This window comes from Tachysurus vachellii, chromosome 5, assembly GCF_030014155.1.
Source record: "Tachysurus vachellii isolate PV-2020 chromosome 5, HZAU_Pvac_v1, whole genome shotgun sequence".
NCBI classification, from domain to species: Eukaryota; Metazoa; Chordata; class Actinopteri; order Siluriformes; family Bagridae; genus Tachysurus; species Tachysurus vachellii.
Genome location: NC_083464.1, coordinates 10,805,479 through 10,823,187, shown reverse-complemented (window position 1 = coordinate 10,823,187; position 17,709 = coordinate 10,805,479). Strand labels below are relative to the sequence as shown.

Here is a 17,709-nt window from a genome sequence, read left to right as displayed (position 1 = left end):
CTAACATTCAATATCATAAAACACATTCTCACCTGTGACATGTAATCCCTCGCTGTCTGGTTTTTGGATTAATTTCATTTGAACAACCAAACGCAGCACAGAAGTCCGGCATCGTCCATGCATTTGAGGTAAAGGAGCACCGTACAAAGATGGCGGCGGTTTTGACGCATTTTTAGGACCCCAATGCGACATCTAGTGTATAGATATCTATGCCAAACATACTGTACCTAAAAAAATATGTGTGTGACACGTGACACTCACACGTGTGTGACACGTGACACTCACACGTGTGTGACACGTGACCTGGTACGTGTATTTTTATTTTCTGGCCACAAGATGGCGCTGTGAGGAATTCAATTGACTTCTCTTTCTTGAATACAGCAGTCGCTTTCACCCAAACTTTGGATTCACTTTGCTCACTAAGAAGCCAGAGATAAATTTCAAATAATAGTTGGAAAAAAATGGCTTCAGGTTTTAAATTTGTGCGATTTTTTGGTGGTTTTGTTTGTGGAGCTACTGTTAGCACTGGCGCATGCGTGGTAGCAGTTAAACTGTATCTTCATCCTGAAGAGTCCACGCAAAAGAAAGGTACAAAGTGTTATAGTCTTGTTACTCAGCTGCTATTGTTCATTTATAATCTATAAGAAAGTGTGTGTGTGTGTGAGTAAGAGTGCGTGCGTGCGTGTGTGTGTGAGTGAGAGAGTGTGTGTGTGTGTGTGTCTGTGTCTGTGTCTGAGAGTGTGTGTCTGTGTGTGTGTGTGTGTGTGTGTGTGAGAGAGTGTGTGTGTGTGTGTGTGTGTGTGAGAGTGAGTGTGTGTGTGTGTGTGTGTGTGTGTGTGTGAGTGTGTATGTGTTTATTACTAATGAGCAAGCCTGAGGCCAAAAACTCCCTTTAGATGGAAAAGGAAGAAACCTTGAGAGGAACCAGACTCAAAAGGGATCCCATCCTCATTTGGGTGACACTATATGATTATAAATGATTATAAACACTGTAGAGTGGTGTTAGGAAAAATGTCCTTTCTACTGTCATATACAGTCCTGTAATTGTGTATTGATGAGGATTTTGTTGTCCTCAGAGACCACATGTAGCTGGCATGTAGCTGGCTTCTTCTCTTTGAATGTCTGAAATCTTCAGGAATCCAAATGGAGCTGAACCTCATAAATTGTAAGAAATAAAGACAGAATTAAGACGGTAAATTAAAATGGCCTGAAGTCAGAATTACGTGATTATAAATCTGTAATTCGTAGCTAAAATATTTCAATTATATTTTAAATTTTCAAGGCAGAAATTGATTCGCATAGCATTCACACTCAGCTTCTGAGAGGGCAAACAGGGCACTATGCAGGTCACTTATGCAGTAGTGTAGAGAAGACACTACTTCAAAGTCAAATACACCTGATAGCGTTTTTCATGTGTGCCATACACGTTTTTGAGATCTTCCCTGGTCAATAAACCGTGTGTGTGTTTTTCTCTCCTCAGAGAGTTCAACGCAGAGACTCATTCAGCTCTATGGGCTCCCTGTGGATGGTGGTGACACCAGATACTATACCAACCACATCTTGTCGTATGATCAGAGCCGAAGAACACCAAGATGGGTGGCTGAACACCTGTCTGAAGAAAAACTACTTGGTAACTTGTAGTGTTCCTTAATTTTGTTCTTTTTTGCCTACGTAGATCACTTTATGAAATTCAACCGTTTTTGACCGACATCAAGCCACGATTCATTTGAGTCAGATAAATACCCGAATGAACAACATTAACAAAAATGAAAATAAATGAAGATGAAAAGAAAGTGCGAAGTTTGCACCAAATGCATTCAGAACCGTGACTATACTTTTGTAAAACCTAATCCATAGTGAAGTCTTTCACATTGTTCAATGTGAGTGTGTGTTCATGCTTTGTTCTGGCAAACACACAGCAAAAAAAAAAACAAACAAAAATTTCCACCACCACAGCAGTGACACCAAAACAGACTTTATTAGACTTAAAATGAAAACTGATCTGTGAGGTGCAGTATGAACCAACAGACAAAGCTATATTGCTGTGGAAATACAATCTGTGCCAAAGAACGTAGATCTTGTATACAGTAGGTATATAGTTGAGTCGAGTCTCGATCTCAAGCTTTGATTAATTTGCTGTTTGGTTTGTTTTCACATCATTTCATATCATAACAAGATAAACAAACTTTTGTTTAATGTCATGCAAGCAGTGAGAGCTCAGAAATGACTAAATGATTATAGCTTATGTATTGATAACTAGTTGCGTATACATACACAGTTTATATCTATTTTTCGTTGGTCCTAATATGTAGAAATACAATATATTGCCAAATATTTGTGGACACCTGAACAACACACCCGTATTATGCTTTTTGAACATCACTTTCTAGATTTTTTAATGACTTCCACTCTTCTGGGAGGGTTTTGCGTTCATTCAGCCAGAAGAGCTTTAGCATGGTCAGACACTGATGTTGGGTGAAGAGCCAAACGGGTGCAGTCAGTGCTCCAGTTTATCCCAAATGTGTTCAGTGGGGTTGTTGTCAGGGCTCTGTGAATTCATCCACACCAACCATGACAGTCCACGGAGCTTGCTTTGTGCACAGGGGCATTGTCAAGTGTGAACATGTTTGAGCCTCTTGGAAGTTATATTGTAATTGCTACAGCACACAAAGACATTCTGTACACATGGGTGTGATGGCCTGGTGTCCACAAATCTTTGGACGTATAAATTATCTAGTGACTCGTCCTCTTTATGACCATGTGGATACGCTGGGAAGCTTTGGCAGCATTTCAGGCATGTACATCAACTTTTGATTGTTGTAATTTCCTAGGAAAAGCGGACAGAAAGCACTGCAAATTCAAGCCAGACCCTGACATCCCAGAGCTGTTCACAGCACACAATGAAGACTACCTTGGCAGCGGCTGGTCTCGAGGACACATGGCACCAGCTGGCGACAATAAATTTTCAGAGGCAAAGCAACATTTATTCTCCTAAGCTGTTATCTCATTGATTGTTAAATAAATCAGCCTAAATCAGATTATCTATTTCCTTTACAACCAGGGAATAAATGCCTCAATGAAATATACATGAAAATATACTCTTCAGTATTATTCAATCAATGGTCACTATTTCATAATACAAAGCCTTAGAAATATAGCTTGTGCTTGGTCATGTCAGTTTCAACTTGTTTATTTTTGAACAGCAATCAATGGCGGAGACGTTCTATCTGTCTAATGTCGTCCCACAGAATTATAAAAACAACGCCGGTTTCTGGAACAGGTAACAAGCAAAATCTGATTATAGCTAGATAAAGATTAATCTGAGCAACCTTACGTACCCGTAATAACGGATATGTTTTGTTTTAAGGTTGGAGATGTATTGCAGAGAGCTGACAGAGAGGTTCAGAGACGTGTGGGTGATTTCAGGGCCGCTTACTCTTCCACAAACAAGTGAGGACAAGAAGAAAATCGTCTCTTATCAGGTACATGAGCATGAACTTGGTGTCTTCTGAAGGTAAGCTCTGGAAAAGTAAATACATTCGAAAATGAACTTTTTGTTGTTTTTGTCATTATAAAAAAATAGTGCTCAGTAAACAGGATGTAGTCATTCAAGTCGTTATGGTGTCTGTCAAACCCAATGGGATTGGGATGTTCTCCACAAAGTTAACAAAGTCAGTGTATAAGTCAATATTCTACATAGTTGGATCATATGATAAAAAGATTAAGATACTTTACAATTTGGTAAATAACAGATATTGTCAGTATTGCAATACACACAACATCCTTCATGCAGCAAAGACTAAAAGATTTAACAAGGTGATTTAACAAGCGTCACTCTGTTTCTTTTCAACTGCATAGTAAGAAGCAGCTGATTGGACGTTAACAGTTAACGTTCATCAGTGTGCGATAGAATGTAATTAGTCAGTTGGGTAAATTAGTGGTGAACATCCTACCTTGGAATTTAAGTCAATTCAAGTGTTCAACTTTACGTCTTCATTGAATTAAATACACAATTCCTTTTTATCGTTCTATAACAATGATGAAATTCTAACCGCGATGAACGTCTGTTAGCTTCTTTAATTTGTAGACAGGTCTCTAACTCTTTAGCGTCTACGTAATATTTTAATATTTTATCATTACAGAAAATAGGGCTACTCATTTGTAGTGTAGGACATATGTTGTGTATTGTGTATTAACACATTTGCTATATCTACTGGTGATGTAAAGCTGCAATAACATTGCTCATTTTAAATCCTCTGGATAATATTGGCAGGTTGAATTATAAAATGAACACAAAGGAGCCACATACAGTACATGTATCTTAGTGGTGTTTTTTTTTTCTTTTTCTTGCCCTGTCTCTTTTTGCTGATATTTATTAGAGTGTAATGATTAGAGTCACAATACAGCACATGACCAGTAGATGTCAGCAGCACACTTGTGTATTTCTCGGTGCTTTCATAATGACACTTCATATATTTTACTGAAGGCATTTCCGCATTATTTCTTCCCCAACATAAAGTTGTGTATTGTCTTCGTAAAGCATACCTGAGGTTGTAGCATAAATCAAGTTCAAGTTCACTTTATTTATATAGCACATTTAAAACAGCCATAGGACTGACCAAAGTGCTGTACAATAAGAGTGTTAGTAAAAATACACAGAAAAAAATTATACTAAGACAAGAGATAATGAAAGCAAAATAGAATTAAACAATATAATAATACACGCTAAAACAAGCAATAATAAGAGCAATTAAAGAACAATAAGAAGAAATAAAATTAAGGGGAAAACTATGGATATGTCAAGGAAAACAGATAAGTTTTTAAAAGGGACTTAAAAATGGAAAAAGAGGGTGCAAATCTTAACTCTATGGGCAAATCATTCCAAAACTGTGGCCCAATCACTGAAAAATCTTGATCCCCTCTACGCTTAAGTCTTGAAAAGGGAACAGTGAGGAGGTTCTGGTTGCCTGACCTTAGGCTTCTGGAAGGAGAGTAAGGATGTAATAATTCCGATAAATAAATAGGGGCTTGGTTATGCAGGGACTTAAATCTCAGATGCATGGCACAGTCCAGGAAAAACTTTGAGACTGACTCTTTACAGCAGCACAAAGTGAATAAATAAATACCTGTAGCAGATGTCTGTGAGCAGACTGGATGGACGAGGATGTTACAGGGTTGTTCGGCTGCTTATTTTTAAGGCAGTGTGCATAACAGTAGCTTCTTACTGCCCCAAAAAAAAAACACGATAAAGCTTAAATGTATTCCACAGTAAGTGTTACGTGGTTAGATATGATGCATAGATCCCTGGATTCACTTGTTTCTAGGTAGCAGCATTTAAGTAAGTGTCTAAAATATGTAAAGTACATAAATGCATAAAGTAAAAAGTAAACACGTTAATTTACAAACTTAGTGTTCATTCTACAAGAAGGCAGAATGAAGTGTTATTTCACATCACATCACATCAACTTGAAAGTTTGACTCAACGGATGCAGATTGTGGAAGAATGAATGTCTTTATAATAATTAAAAATAAGTATCTTGCTTAGGCGTGACATAATGACGTCTCTAAAGTGTTATTTACAGAAGGTAAGTTTTGTTCTTGATCTGGCTGTAAAGTGGGGATGTAAACTTGTGTGTCCTCGGCTCGATGTGAGACATGTGAGGAGCTCCAGCTGGCCTGGGAAAGAGTTAGCTTTCTGTTTGGTCTAAATTGACATCGACAGCTACCCCCAGGGCCAGTGTGTATCATAAATTGGCAGCGACAGGAGCCATGTTACCTTGATCTCTGCACACTCGGGCCTTAGGAGAGACTGTAGCTTAGATACGTTGCTTATTTTCCAGGTGCCACTGTGTGATGAAGTGGTTGTGCCGGTGCATTTCTCATGGGCAATTGTGGAGAATATGTTAGACTTCCTTTACTGGATTACTATTATTACATATGTATTATACACATTATATTTGATGTGCAGTGAAGACATCTTGTGGTTTGTATAAGTGTGAGTGCAACGCTTACTCTTTCTGTTTATTCTTAATAAATGTAGTCCACGTTTATTAAGTGAAGTCTGATTTAATCTGTTCTTAATGTTCCACACATGATTCATGACATCAGCTAATCGGAAAAGACGACGTTGCCGTTCCCACTCATCTTTACAAAGTGATCCTGGTGAGGAAAGAGCATTCACCTGACGTGCTGGCTCTCGGTGCCTTTGTAGTGCCGAACGCGCCGATCGGTTTTGAACATCAGCTGAAGGAGTTCCAGGTGAGCCTCACAGAGCTGGAGAGAATGTCAGGCTTGACCTTCTTCCCTCAACTGGACAAGAGCCAGAGTGTGAAGAGCCTTTGCCTGCTGGACTCCTGTGAGCTCATCGACTTTAAGCGTTTTACGCTCTACGTTAGCGGCCGTAAGGTGAGGGGGGTCAAATCTTTGGCGAAGCTGGAGAAGATAATGGCGGAGCTTAAGGAAGCCGGTATTGCTCCAGATGAATACTTGACTAAAGTGCACTTTGAAAAGACGCAAGAACTCCTAGAAAAGGAAAGCCCACAGGTCAAATGAAGATAACAACATTTTTGAACTGCTGTGTTTTGGTCCAAAGCTAAAGTATTTCTTATTGTGTTTTTTTTTTTCAGTATTAATGGACAGTGTGATTTAAGGCTCTCATTTTAACCATGTTGTAAACGTGTTACATCTTAAGAGCAAACAAAGAAATCAAAATATTCAAATTTAACCATGTTCTCAGGGAATATTGATAAATCTGTTCGAAACAAACATTCACTCTGCCTCATTTGTCTGTTTCATTTGTGATTTTAACTTGTTTTCTTCTAGTGTGTACCAAGTGGTCAGTTGTTTTGTCTCACTACACATTTGATAACTTACTTAACAGAAATATTTAAACATTGTTTTTTGAGCACTTGTACATACATATATACATATATATTAGCAGCATTTGGTGTTTTCATATTGCAGAGGAAAAGCAGAAGTAGGTCAGCTGTTAAGGTTTTGTGATAGTGACTGAAAGCAAAACCTGCTCTCCCTCTCTCCCTTTTCTCTCCCTCTCCTACTTTTTAACAAAACGTGCCCAGTTTGGCTGTCATCAACAGAAAATATAAAATAAATGACAAGTTCTATTTCCGTGGCTTTCAAAATATTGTTGATGCATGGGGAACATTTCCCTTGAAACTTGATATGTGTTAACAGCAATTATACTGTTTTGTAGCTCAAAGCGTATATACACTAAATGGCAAAAAGTATGTGGACACCTGGCCATCACACCCATATGTGGTTCTTTCCCTAAGTGTTTTCACAAGGGTGGAAACACTCAATTGCCCCTGTGCACAAAGCGAGCTCCATGAAGACGTGGTTTGCGAAGCCTGATGTAGAAGAACTCCAGTGTCCTACAGAGCCCTGTCCTCATGCCCAATAAAAGCCATTGAAATGAACTGGAACACAGACCACAGTGCCTGACCTCACTAATGCTCTTGAACACAAATCTCCGAATCCACACTCCAAAATCTAACTGAAAGCTTTCCAAGAAGAGTAGGTTATTATACCAGCAAAGGAGAACTAAAGCATAACATTATGGGATGTTAAAAACACGCATATGGCTGTGATTAGTCAGGTGTCACCAATCCTTTTTTTTTGTAAAACTAAATTATTCATTATTTGTATTACATAAACAAATTTGAGTGCATTATATTATTAAAGCAGGCAGGTTCCCTGCTGTAATTAGATTTTCTGCAATATTCCTATCTAATCTGCATCATACTCCCTTTATTTACCAGGAACATCCTCGATTTAGGATTTCAACCAAAACTCATCTGTGCTCATGTTTATTAAGAGTATGTACAATAATTCAGGTGATCGTTCTAACATTTGAATATGACCACCACACATGTGCTGTATGTCCTCTGCTATGGTGGTCACCCTGTTATTTCATTTGTATCTCCCTTGAGAGGAGATCGTTTAACTGCCCTGGTCTGAGCAATTGTGAATTCTAGGATTGCCAGAAAGCCAGTCTTGGTTTAATGAACTGTTCCAGTGGGAATGTACAACGGCTGACCTTGTGCTCTGAGCTAGTTGGGATACACAAAAACACCCATCTGCTACCTTGGGAACAAACAAATTTAAGACCTACAGCAACAACAAAGCATGTGTTGTAGACTGGTCTTATTTGACTTGGTGTCTGGTGGGATTGTGTAAAGAAATGTATCAGAGCTCGAAATAAACAGGTTCACAAAAAATGTGTTGAACGGTGTTACACACGTAGCAGTGCATGATACACGTGCATTACAGTGTATTCAATTAATTAATGTAAGTTTGTCTCTTATTCATGTCAAAATAGTACTGTATACTATTTTTGACGTGTTTTTGAAACAGATTGGATTTAAATCTTTGCTGGGGTTCAGAGATGTTGGTTTGATCCATGTTTAGAGGTGCATTACTCTGAACCATGCCTGGGTACATTTGTATTTAATTGCACATTTTTTAAAGGACATGGTGATTTAAATGCAAACAATACTAACAATACATTTATGGCCTTTTTCCTAGAGCTTGTGAGCACATAAAAGTCAGAAAAGTAATTCTCACTCAATTTAAACTCATGCTCAGTCAGAAGCCGTAATAACGACGACAGACACGTTGACGTCTAGACTGAAGGTTGGAAAAAACTGTTTTTAAAAAACACTACACCGTGTCATGTCAAATTTTAAGGCTTTCAACTTACATCCCCTACACAGTTGTTCTACGTTTGCAGTTAATTTCACAATTTAGTTGTTTTATTTATGTCACTTGGTGCCAAGTTGGTTAATGAACAAGAGAGCCATAAATATATTTGTTTGAATTTGCTTTGCGTATGTAAATCTATGTTTTAGCTCAGAAACAAATGTATCGTTATTGTATTACACACATTAAAAAAGTTGACATGCTAACCACAGGCATCTGTTAAGCCGTCACTGAGAGAGAACTACAGTTGCCGTGATTACGGTGTACTATTTTCCTGGTTTCTCCTGTGATTTCTCCACGGGCTGTGCTGCCTCAGCTTGTTTTAGCTCTGAGACAGTGATCAAGCACTGAGCAATTTTTTTTGCAAGCAAGTCACATTCAGAAGTTTCTTTGCCAACATTGCAACTTCTGCAAAGAAATTCTTTTCTCCTCTGAAAATATTTTTAAGAAACTAAATAAGTCACCTTTATGTAGTACAGTTGTTAATAGTAACAGTATCCTACGATATAAATGTCAAAGCCCACTGTTCTGAATCGACTCTGTGACTTTCTCTCTGACTGCTAATGAGTATGGTGTCTCCGAGGAAGTGTTTGTAAGTCACCGATGGGCATTCGGCAGATGTTCAGTTCACCAGGTGCGTATTCTTCTAGTGCTATAAATCAAGGAAGGAAGGAATTATCATGCCTGATGATAAGGCGCCTTTGTTAAACTGTACCTGGCTAAGAACTGGGAACATGCACAAAAGGAAAGTCACAAAATAAACTGTTGACATTTATTAAGCTGTCAGAAAGACAGGTATGGATCTCCATGCACAGTGTGCTTCGAGGCAGTAATCAAGCGCTGAGCATTTTGTCTTGCAAGCAGGTCACAAGTTTGCAAACATTGCAATTTTTTGCAAGATATGTTTTTCCCCTCTCAATGACAACTTTTTAAAGGAGGTGTATTTCTGTAGTTCACCTATGGAAATACACCTCTCCAGAAAGTAAACCCAAGTTACATATTTTTTACTTTTGATTTTTATTCCCAGACTTTCCAAATAAACTTTTGGTCCTCAAAATTTACTTAATTAGAAATTGATATAAATTATTTATAAAATGTATTTATATATAACTGCTTGAGCCACCACTGCCCCTTACACATATGTGTAAGTAAGAGGCAGTGGTGGCTCTTACATACAGTCTCTCAGTTGTAGGATTCAAGCCCCAGAACTGCCAAGCTGTTGGGCCCCTGAGCAAGGCCCTCAACCCCCGCTTTCACTGTATCATGGCTGGCCCTGTGCTCTGACCCCAACTCCCTAAAGCCCGGATATGTGTACATGAAGAGTAAAAGTTTATTTAGAAAGTCTGGGAATAAAGGAAAAAAAAAAAAAAAAATATATATATATATATATATATATATATATATATATATATATATATATATATATATATATATATATATATCATTCATTCATTCATTCATCTTCTACCGCTTATCCGAACTACCTCGGGTCACGGGGAGCCTGTGCCTATCTCAGGCGTCATCGGGCATCAAGGCAGGATACACCCTGGACAGAGTGCCAACCCATCACAGGGCACACACACACTCTCATTCACTCACGCAATCACACACTACGGACAATTTTCCAGAGATGCCAATCAACCTACCATGCATGTCTTTGGACCGGGGGAGGAAACCGGAGTACCTGGAGGAAACCCCCGAGGCACGGAGAGAACATGCAAACTCCACACACACAAGGTGGAGGCGGGAATCGAACCCCCAACCCTGGAGGTGTGAGGCAAACGTGCTAACCACTAAGCCACCGTGCCCCCCTATATATATATATATATATATATATATATATATAATTGGAATCAGAAAGAGCTTTATTGCCATGCGAGGAATTTGTTATAGTGACAGAAGCTCCACAGTGTAACAGAATGACATATACAATATAGACAAATTGTATGTACAAATGTACAGGTGTGAAATGAGCAAATTAAATATACAATATAGGCAATTTGTATGTACAAATGTACAAGTGTGAAATGTTCAATTGAACGTTTATATGTTTTAAGTACTGTATATAGTGTGTGAGAATAGTGTGCGTTCCGTGTATGTTAAATGTTCATCAGATGGATTGCCTGAGGGAGGAAACTGTTCCTATGTCTGGTCGTTCTGGTGCTCAGGGCTCTGTAGAGTTCACCAGATGGCAACAGTTCAAAGGGGGAGTGTGCTGGATGTGAGGGGTCCAGAGTGATTGTCTTTGCCCTTTTGCTCACTCTGGAGAAGTACTGATCTTGGAGAGTGGGGAGAGTTGTGCCAATGGTTCGCTCAGCAGTCCGGACTGCCCTCTGTCGTTTTCTGAGGGCAGATTTGGTAGCTGAGCTGACCCCAACGGTAATTGAGGTGCAGAGGATGGATTCAATGATGGCAGTGTAGAACTGTTTCAGCAGATCCTGTGGCAGGTTGAACTTCCTCAGCTGGTGAAGGAAGTACAACCTCTGCTGGGCCTTTTTCGCAATGGAGTCTATGTGAATGTCCCACTTCAGGTCCTGGGAGATTGTGGTTCCTAGGAATCGGAATGACTCCACTGCTGTAACAATGCTGTCCATGATGGTGAGTGGGGGGAGAGCAGGGGGGTTTCTCCTGAAGTCCACGATCATCTCCACTGTCTTGAGCGTGTTCAGCTCCAGGTTGTTGAGACTGCACCAGACAGCCAGCCATTCAACCTCCAGTCTGTAGGCAGACTCATCACCGTCCTGGATGAGGACGATCAGTGTGGTGTCGTCTGCAAACTTCAGGAGCTTGACAGAGGGGTCATTAGAGTTGCAGTTATTTGTGTACAGGGAGAAGAGCAGTGGGGAGAGTACACAACCCTGAGAGGTGTCAGTGCTGATGGTGCGGGTGCTGGAATTGAGTTTCCCCAGTCGCACTAGCTGCTGCCTGTCTGTCAGAAAGCTGGTGATCCACTGACAGACAGAGGAGGGCACGGAGAGCTGGGTTAGTTTGGGCTGGAGGAGTGATGGGACGATAGTGTTAAAAGCAGAGCATACACACACACAAATTGCATTCTACTGACCGAAACAGACATAATATGCTGATAATATAATAGAAATACAAATGCTGATAAAATCCCATTCAAGTATTATCTTTTGCTATTTGAGTTTTATTTCATTAGAAACCGAGACATGTTAATAGACTTTATAAAGTGCTATTGGGATCCAACCACTAAAACAAATGTGTACTGTACTTGGCCCTGGAAAGCTGCTCTTGTCTTTTTGCATTTTGTAGTTAAATATTTAGACCATTAATAAGCCCAATGACTTTGCGTTTCCTCATCAGTGTTCATTTATATTCAGGTTCCTCAATGTCATGTGCCTCATAAAATGACGGTTTCTAAGCAACAATGGCTTGTAACTCTGTCCCTGGGGTCAAAAGCTTTAATACAGGCAAGAGAAAATACAGATTTTGTCTACTCAATATAAAATAAATAAATATATATATATATATATATATATATATATATATATATATATATATATATATATATATATATATATTGCAATATATTTTGAAACTATATTGCGTAGTACTCACAGGACCTGCCTTTGAGCTACACTAATAATCAGACAGTATTCTTTAAAGTACTGTTAGATCCAGCAGATGGAGATATAGCTACCTTAATAAGTCACTGTGGCTCTGTGGCTTTGCTGAAACACTCTGAAATAACAAATACTTTTAAAACAATGGATGCAGCCATATTATGGGATATTTTTAGGGTTTTTTCAAGCTTTCACTGTTTGAAAAATGAACCAGGATGTATATCCATCCTTCCATCCATCCATTCATTAATCCATCCATCCTTCCATCTGTCCGTCCCTCTCTGTCTGTTTATATATGTTTTTTCCTGAATAAATTAAAATTGTTTATGAAATTATCAAAAGAATGTAAGATTATTTATTATATTTCTGGAGATTTATCAAGCTATTCTATTTGCAGATGTTGTTGGCAGATATATAATAATAAAAAAGTTAATAATACTAAGTAGTAATGTTTTTAATATTTGTTGTAAAATAATATAGTAATGACAAATTTTTCATTAGTCAAATTACTTTATTTATTTTTTAAGAAAGGCTATAAGTAAGGTCAGGTGTGATTAATTGGTTAAATGTTTATGATTTTACTGTCCAGTGTAGTTTCCTCTTGTAATATAAGATGGCCGTAAAATGCATTGGTCAGGATATTTAACTTTTGACTGACTTTGTGAAGGTGTGTTCACGGAGCAGTGAGAATCCCAGAGCCATCTCTTCACAAGCTGCCTTGTTGAATTAGTCTAAGGTTACTGTCCTAGATGACATGAGATGGAAAAAAGGCTGCTGACTTCAGGCATCCTTGGGGACAGTTTACATCCTCAAAGGAACTTGCTTTGATGCGACTGAGAAAAAGGAAGTGCGTGTATTCTCTTGTCTGATTGGCTTTTGTTGGTTGTTGTTGCTCTCTCTGAGTCTCCTCTGCAGCAGAGCTGTTGGCCTTCATCACTGCTTTGGTTGTTTTAGTTTTGGAGTTCGATATTTCAATGTATATTTAAAGATATAATAATCTGAATAGGTTTTGCAGGTTTCCTGAATATGGAACGTTCATTTAATTGCGATTTGAATGAGATGTAAAAATGTGAACATGTTGCACAACCATAAGCTACATTTGTGTGTGGTGAAGACCGCATGACTATTTAATGGAAAAGTGGATTGCACGTTCATACCTATTATTGGATTAGAATACATGATGTGAAGTGTAGCAATTCTTATGTTACACTCTGTACTGCACTTCTGTGGGGTGCAGAAAGCCATTTGGGAATCAATCTTTCTTCTCAGGAGACAGTCTCTCGGGGCCTATCCCCGTTTTCTCCCTCCTTGGCTAGGGTGCTTACACAGTTTTGTGAGTTATGTGTTAAACTTGTAGTATTCAGGGATTTTTCAAACAAACAAGAGCAAAGGGGCCTCGGTATTTTGTGCTGTCAATTGTGAAGATCACCCTGAAGATGCTCACAGGTATTCTTAGTCTGCCAGGGTTTTTTTTCCTTCAGTACAAATGTTGTTTCTTAACCTCAGCATGATAAATTGGTCCCTATTTCAATGTCAGATGTGTAATTTATCAGCAACAACACAAAAAAGACAATATTGTGGTTTGTGTAAGAAATTGGTAATGCATGGTTCATAACACATCTGTTATCAAAGCCCTTAAATGTATATAGACTGGATTTGGATTGGACAGTCAGATCCATAATTATTGATGCCTTTGGAAACGATCTCACTCTGAAAATGACTGGGCATGTCAACAAAAACTTGCCCTTGTTGTCATTAAATAATTTTTGAACATGCAGGTGTTTTTGTGGAAGTTTTGTATTTTTGTCCTCCTTGAAAATCCAACTATGACCCAGTTGTAGCTGCTTAGCAACAGTAGTGCGTTTTTCATAAAAACGCTTACATTTACGGTATTTGGCAGACACCTTTATCCAGAGCATCTTACATTTTGATCTCATTTTATACAACTGAGCAATTGAGGGTTAAGGGCCATGCTCAGGGGCCCAGCAGTGGCAGCTTGGTAGATTTAGGATTCAAACTCACAATCTGTAATCCCATTCCTTAACCACTATGCTACGTCATCCATGTAGAGCATTTGGAGTAAATGCTCCACAACATTTCAAGATCCTCCACCTCTCTTAACAGTATGGATTAGACTTTCTATTCTTTATGCCCATCCTTTATTTTATGTCAAAGCCACTTTTAATTCCAGTGTCTACTGAACAGGCACTTTGCAGATTGATGAAAAGAAAAGGCTTCCTTTGGACATGACTTGTTAAGGTTCGAGTGGAAGAACAGTGGCTTGAACGGAGCACTGACATCAAACCCAATGAACACTTTTAGGATGCACTGAAACTCCTGCTGCATCCTGCTAACTGCTTTTGAAGACTTTTGGTGACTTGAAAACACCAATATCATCTACAAATCTCCAACTATAATACTAGGAGAAATCTTGCCTGTCTAATCATCTTTTCTTATTGTACCCTAGGGCAAAATACACTTCTTGACTTTTTCATGCAGGCTTATTAGAGCTCTGGTTGTTTTAAATTTCTTAATTATTTTTGTAAGAGTTCAGTTGGGCATTTCAAAATGAATACTTGTTTGTTTTCTTCTGCTTCATTTATGAAGGTCAACACACTTTTTCTTATGTGCCTTCTGTAATCTTCACCATGTCAGTCAACGACTAAAGGGATTAGACTAAGGTCTCTGTGACACCTCATATTTGTTAAAATTACTTGCTAGGTTTTATTTTCTTGCAATAAATAATAATTTTTCTCATATCATCAGTGTAAATGTTAAGCAAATCAACTAAAAGAGATTTGCCTTTAATAAAACAACAAAGGAAAAAGAAACCTTCTTTAACCATGGTACAAATAATAAGAATTAAGCATAAATGTCTAGACCCATGCTTGGAGTTTACAGGGAATTTGAGGTGTCTGCTATGTATGATACTTAAACTTCCACTTGAAAATGTATAAGAATTAATTTAAATTAATGTGTACAGAAAGTTAAAGAATAATTGTTTCTTTTATTTTACTTTATAATATAGTTATATGAATAATATAAATATCTTCTGCTCATTGTATATGAGATTAGGTTGTTAAGTAATTAGTATCTTAGCTTTAATGAATATATATATATATATAATCAGAAGTGGTTTGATTTTAATTTATCTTTATATCTAAATGATATAAATGCTTTATATCTAAAACATTTAGTAATTCATGTCACCTGTTATTCATCTTTTGGTGGTTAAGTTCTTCACAGTAAAGTTTTGAAAGCAAAACTTTCATTTTGTGAACACAGATGTTGCTGAGGGAATAACACACCCAGTGGAGGAAAAGTTGTCCCTGTCTCTATCTAGGACATTTGTGAAAAATGAAAGGGAATATTGCCATTCCCTAAATTCTTTTGCTGTGCACACACATTTTTTTCCTCACAACAATTATTTGATCTATTGTTCTCTTTACTGGTGTAATCTTGTGAAGTCATGGGCTGTATTTGTTACTAATAAAACCCTGAAGCAGCAGACTGCCTTCTGCACTGGTTTGATGTGTGAGAGGAGTGAAAGTAAGTAGTACAGCAAACAAATTATATATATGTATATATATACACACACACACACACACACACACACACACACACACACACACACACACACACACATATATATATATATATATATATATATATATATATATATATATATATATATATATATATATATATATATATATATATATATATATATATCCCTCTTTTCTATGAAGAATAAATAGCTCAAAGAGACAAAGTAATATTTTAACAGTCTAGATATTCATCTGCTGACTGGAAGGTTGTGGGTTCAAATCCCAGAACCACCAAACTGCCACCTCTGAACTTTGAAAAAGGCCCTTAATCCCAACTGCTCAGTTGTATGAAAAAATGAGATATAATGCAATTGGCTCTGAATAAGAGTGTCGGCCAAACGCCATAAATGTAATTTAAATGTAGTCTGTGTGATCCAGTGCCAACTGTAGCCTCAGATTCCTGTTACCTGGAAGACCAACATGATTTGGTCTTATGCTGTTGTAGCCTGTTTGCTTCAATGTATGATATGTTGTGTGTTCTGAGATGCTTTTCTGCTCGCCTCGGTTTTACAGAGTGCTTAGTTGATCCTGTCAGATGGAACGAGTCTAGCCTTTCTTTATCAACCTGCAGAACTGCCTGAATTTACTGCTGTTTTTTGTGTGTGTGTCATCTTTTTAATTGATTGTGAAAATCCCAGATTAAAAAGTCAAGATTTAAAAAAAAAAACATTTTATAATTTTTATTTATTATAGAGCTATATTTAGTGATCATTTTGATCTTTAGGAAAATAAAAACAGGGTTTGCATTATTTCTTTAATATTTTTCAATATTTTAAATGATCTGTTAGTGTTTGTGTTTTTTTAATGTATAAAAATGAGATATGTCAGGAGTCATTCTGGCAGCTATCCAGATAATTTCAAGAGGTTCACAAATTTTCTCACTTAAGTGTGTGTATACACATACAGCAGGCATGATGCATGAAGGCTATCCTCTTGAGGGTGGGGTTACTGCTCCCAAATGAGAGAACACACTCATCCTCATCCTGGAGCACTGTCCAGGGAGCTCATCAGGACTTTGCTGTTATAGTAACCCCATACAGCAAACAACACACTCCAGGGCCCATATTCATCCGCTTACAAACAACCAGGAATGGAAAGGGTAGGAAGTAAGCAAGGTAAAGAAGAAAAAACTAAACAAGTAGAAAGTACAGTCTGCTTGTTTTTGCATTACCAACACTCCTGAACCACAGCTGCTAATACTAGTTGGTACTGTTATTTTTCTGCACAGAAAGGAGAACTCTTGCTGAAACATTGCTTTGGTCTTATTGCAATAGGGCTTTGCACAGTTATAATCAACCCCAGGCAAAACCCTGAGTGCACCAAGGATGCTTCCTTTGAGATTTCCTCTCAGAGAGTCTTTGCCAAATGATATCATCTCATATAAAATACTTCTAGTTGGTGTGATGTGCCCTAGCCAGACCAAAACACACGCATGTGAATTTAAAGTAAGCATATCTGTATTTGCAGCATATGTGAAATCATGCAATGCTGCTCACTACAATATCTTGTTATGTTATATATACAGTGGTGTCATTTAAGTGGCAGACTGATTTAACTCTGCATTGACAAAGTAAAGGTCATTGCAGACTTTATTCATTTATTTGGTTCATTTGTTTTTTATACGAGTATAATTCTGCAGAGCAGAAGATGTTCTGGTGTCTAGCGGCAGTTACATTTTGAAATATAAGCTGGGAAAGATATAAAGGGGGCAGATATGTGGTGAATATATTAGTACAATGATTCCAAAATAGACTTGTAGATGTAAATGTTAAAAAAAAAACAACAACAAAGATAATTGG

General features: G+C 37.8%; 1 protein-coding gene across 2 annotated transcripts; it reads left to right on the top strand.

Moving 5' to 3' along the window:
• The first annotated feature begins 350 nt into the window (after positions 1-350).
• Positions 351-6,771, top strand: LOC132845604 (nuclease EXOG, mitochondrial-like). 2 transcript variants are annotated; one of them, XM_060869697.1, is made up of 6 exons: positions 351-588; positions 1,481-1,630; positions 2,832-2,971; positions 3,249-3,280; positions 3,368-3,482; positions 6,109-6,771. In XM_060869697.1, exons 1-6 carry the CDS (start codon positions 462-464, stop codon positions 6,550-6,552), a joined length of 1,008 nt encoding a protein of 335 aa, XP_060725680.1. In that variant the 5' UTR covers positions 351-461; the 3' UTR covers positions 6,553-6,771. The 2 variants fall into 2 exon arrangements, with proteins under 2 accessions (XP_060725680.1, XP_060725679.1); XM_060869696.1 differs by having other exon boundaries at positions 3,204-3,280.
• Positions 6,772-17,709: the final 10,938 nt, after the last annotated feature.

Bases quoted from the DNA above. Each gene is read 5' to 3' on its own strand.
- LOC132845604 (XM_060869696.1), top strand. From the start codon at position 462: ATGGCTTCAGGTTTTAAATTTGTGCGATTTTTTGGTGGTTTTGTTTGT. The intron at 589-1,480 runs GTACAAAGTGTT...TTCTCTCCTCAG, and splicing joins AGAGTCCACGCAAAAGAAAG to AGAGTTCAACGCAGAGACTC. The intron at 3,281-3,367 runs GTAACAAGCAAA...TTTTGTTTTAAG, and splicing joins AACGCCGGTTTCTGGAACAG to GTTGGAGATGTATTGCAGAG.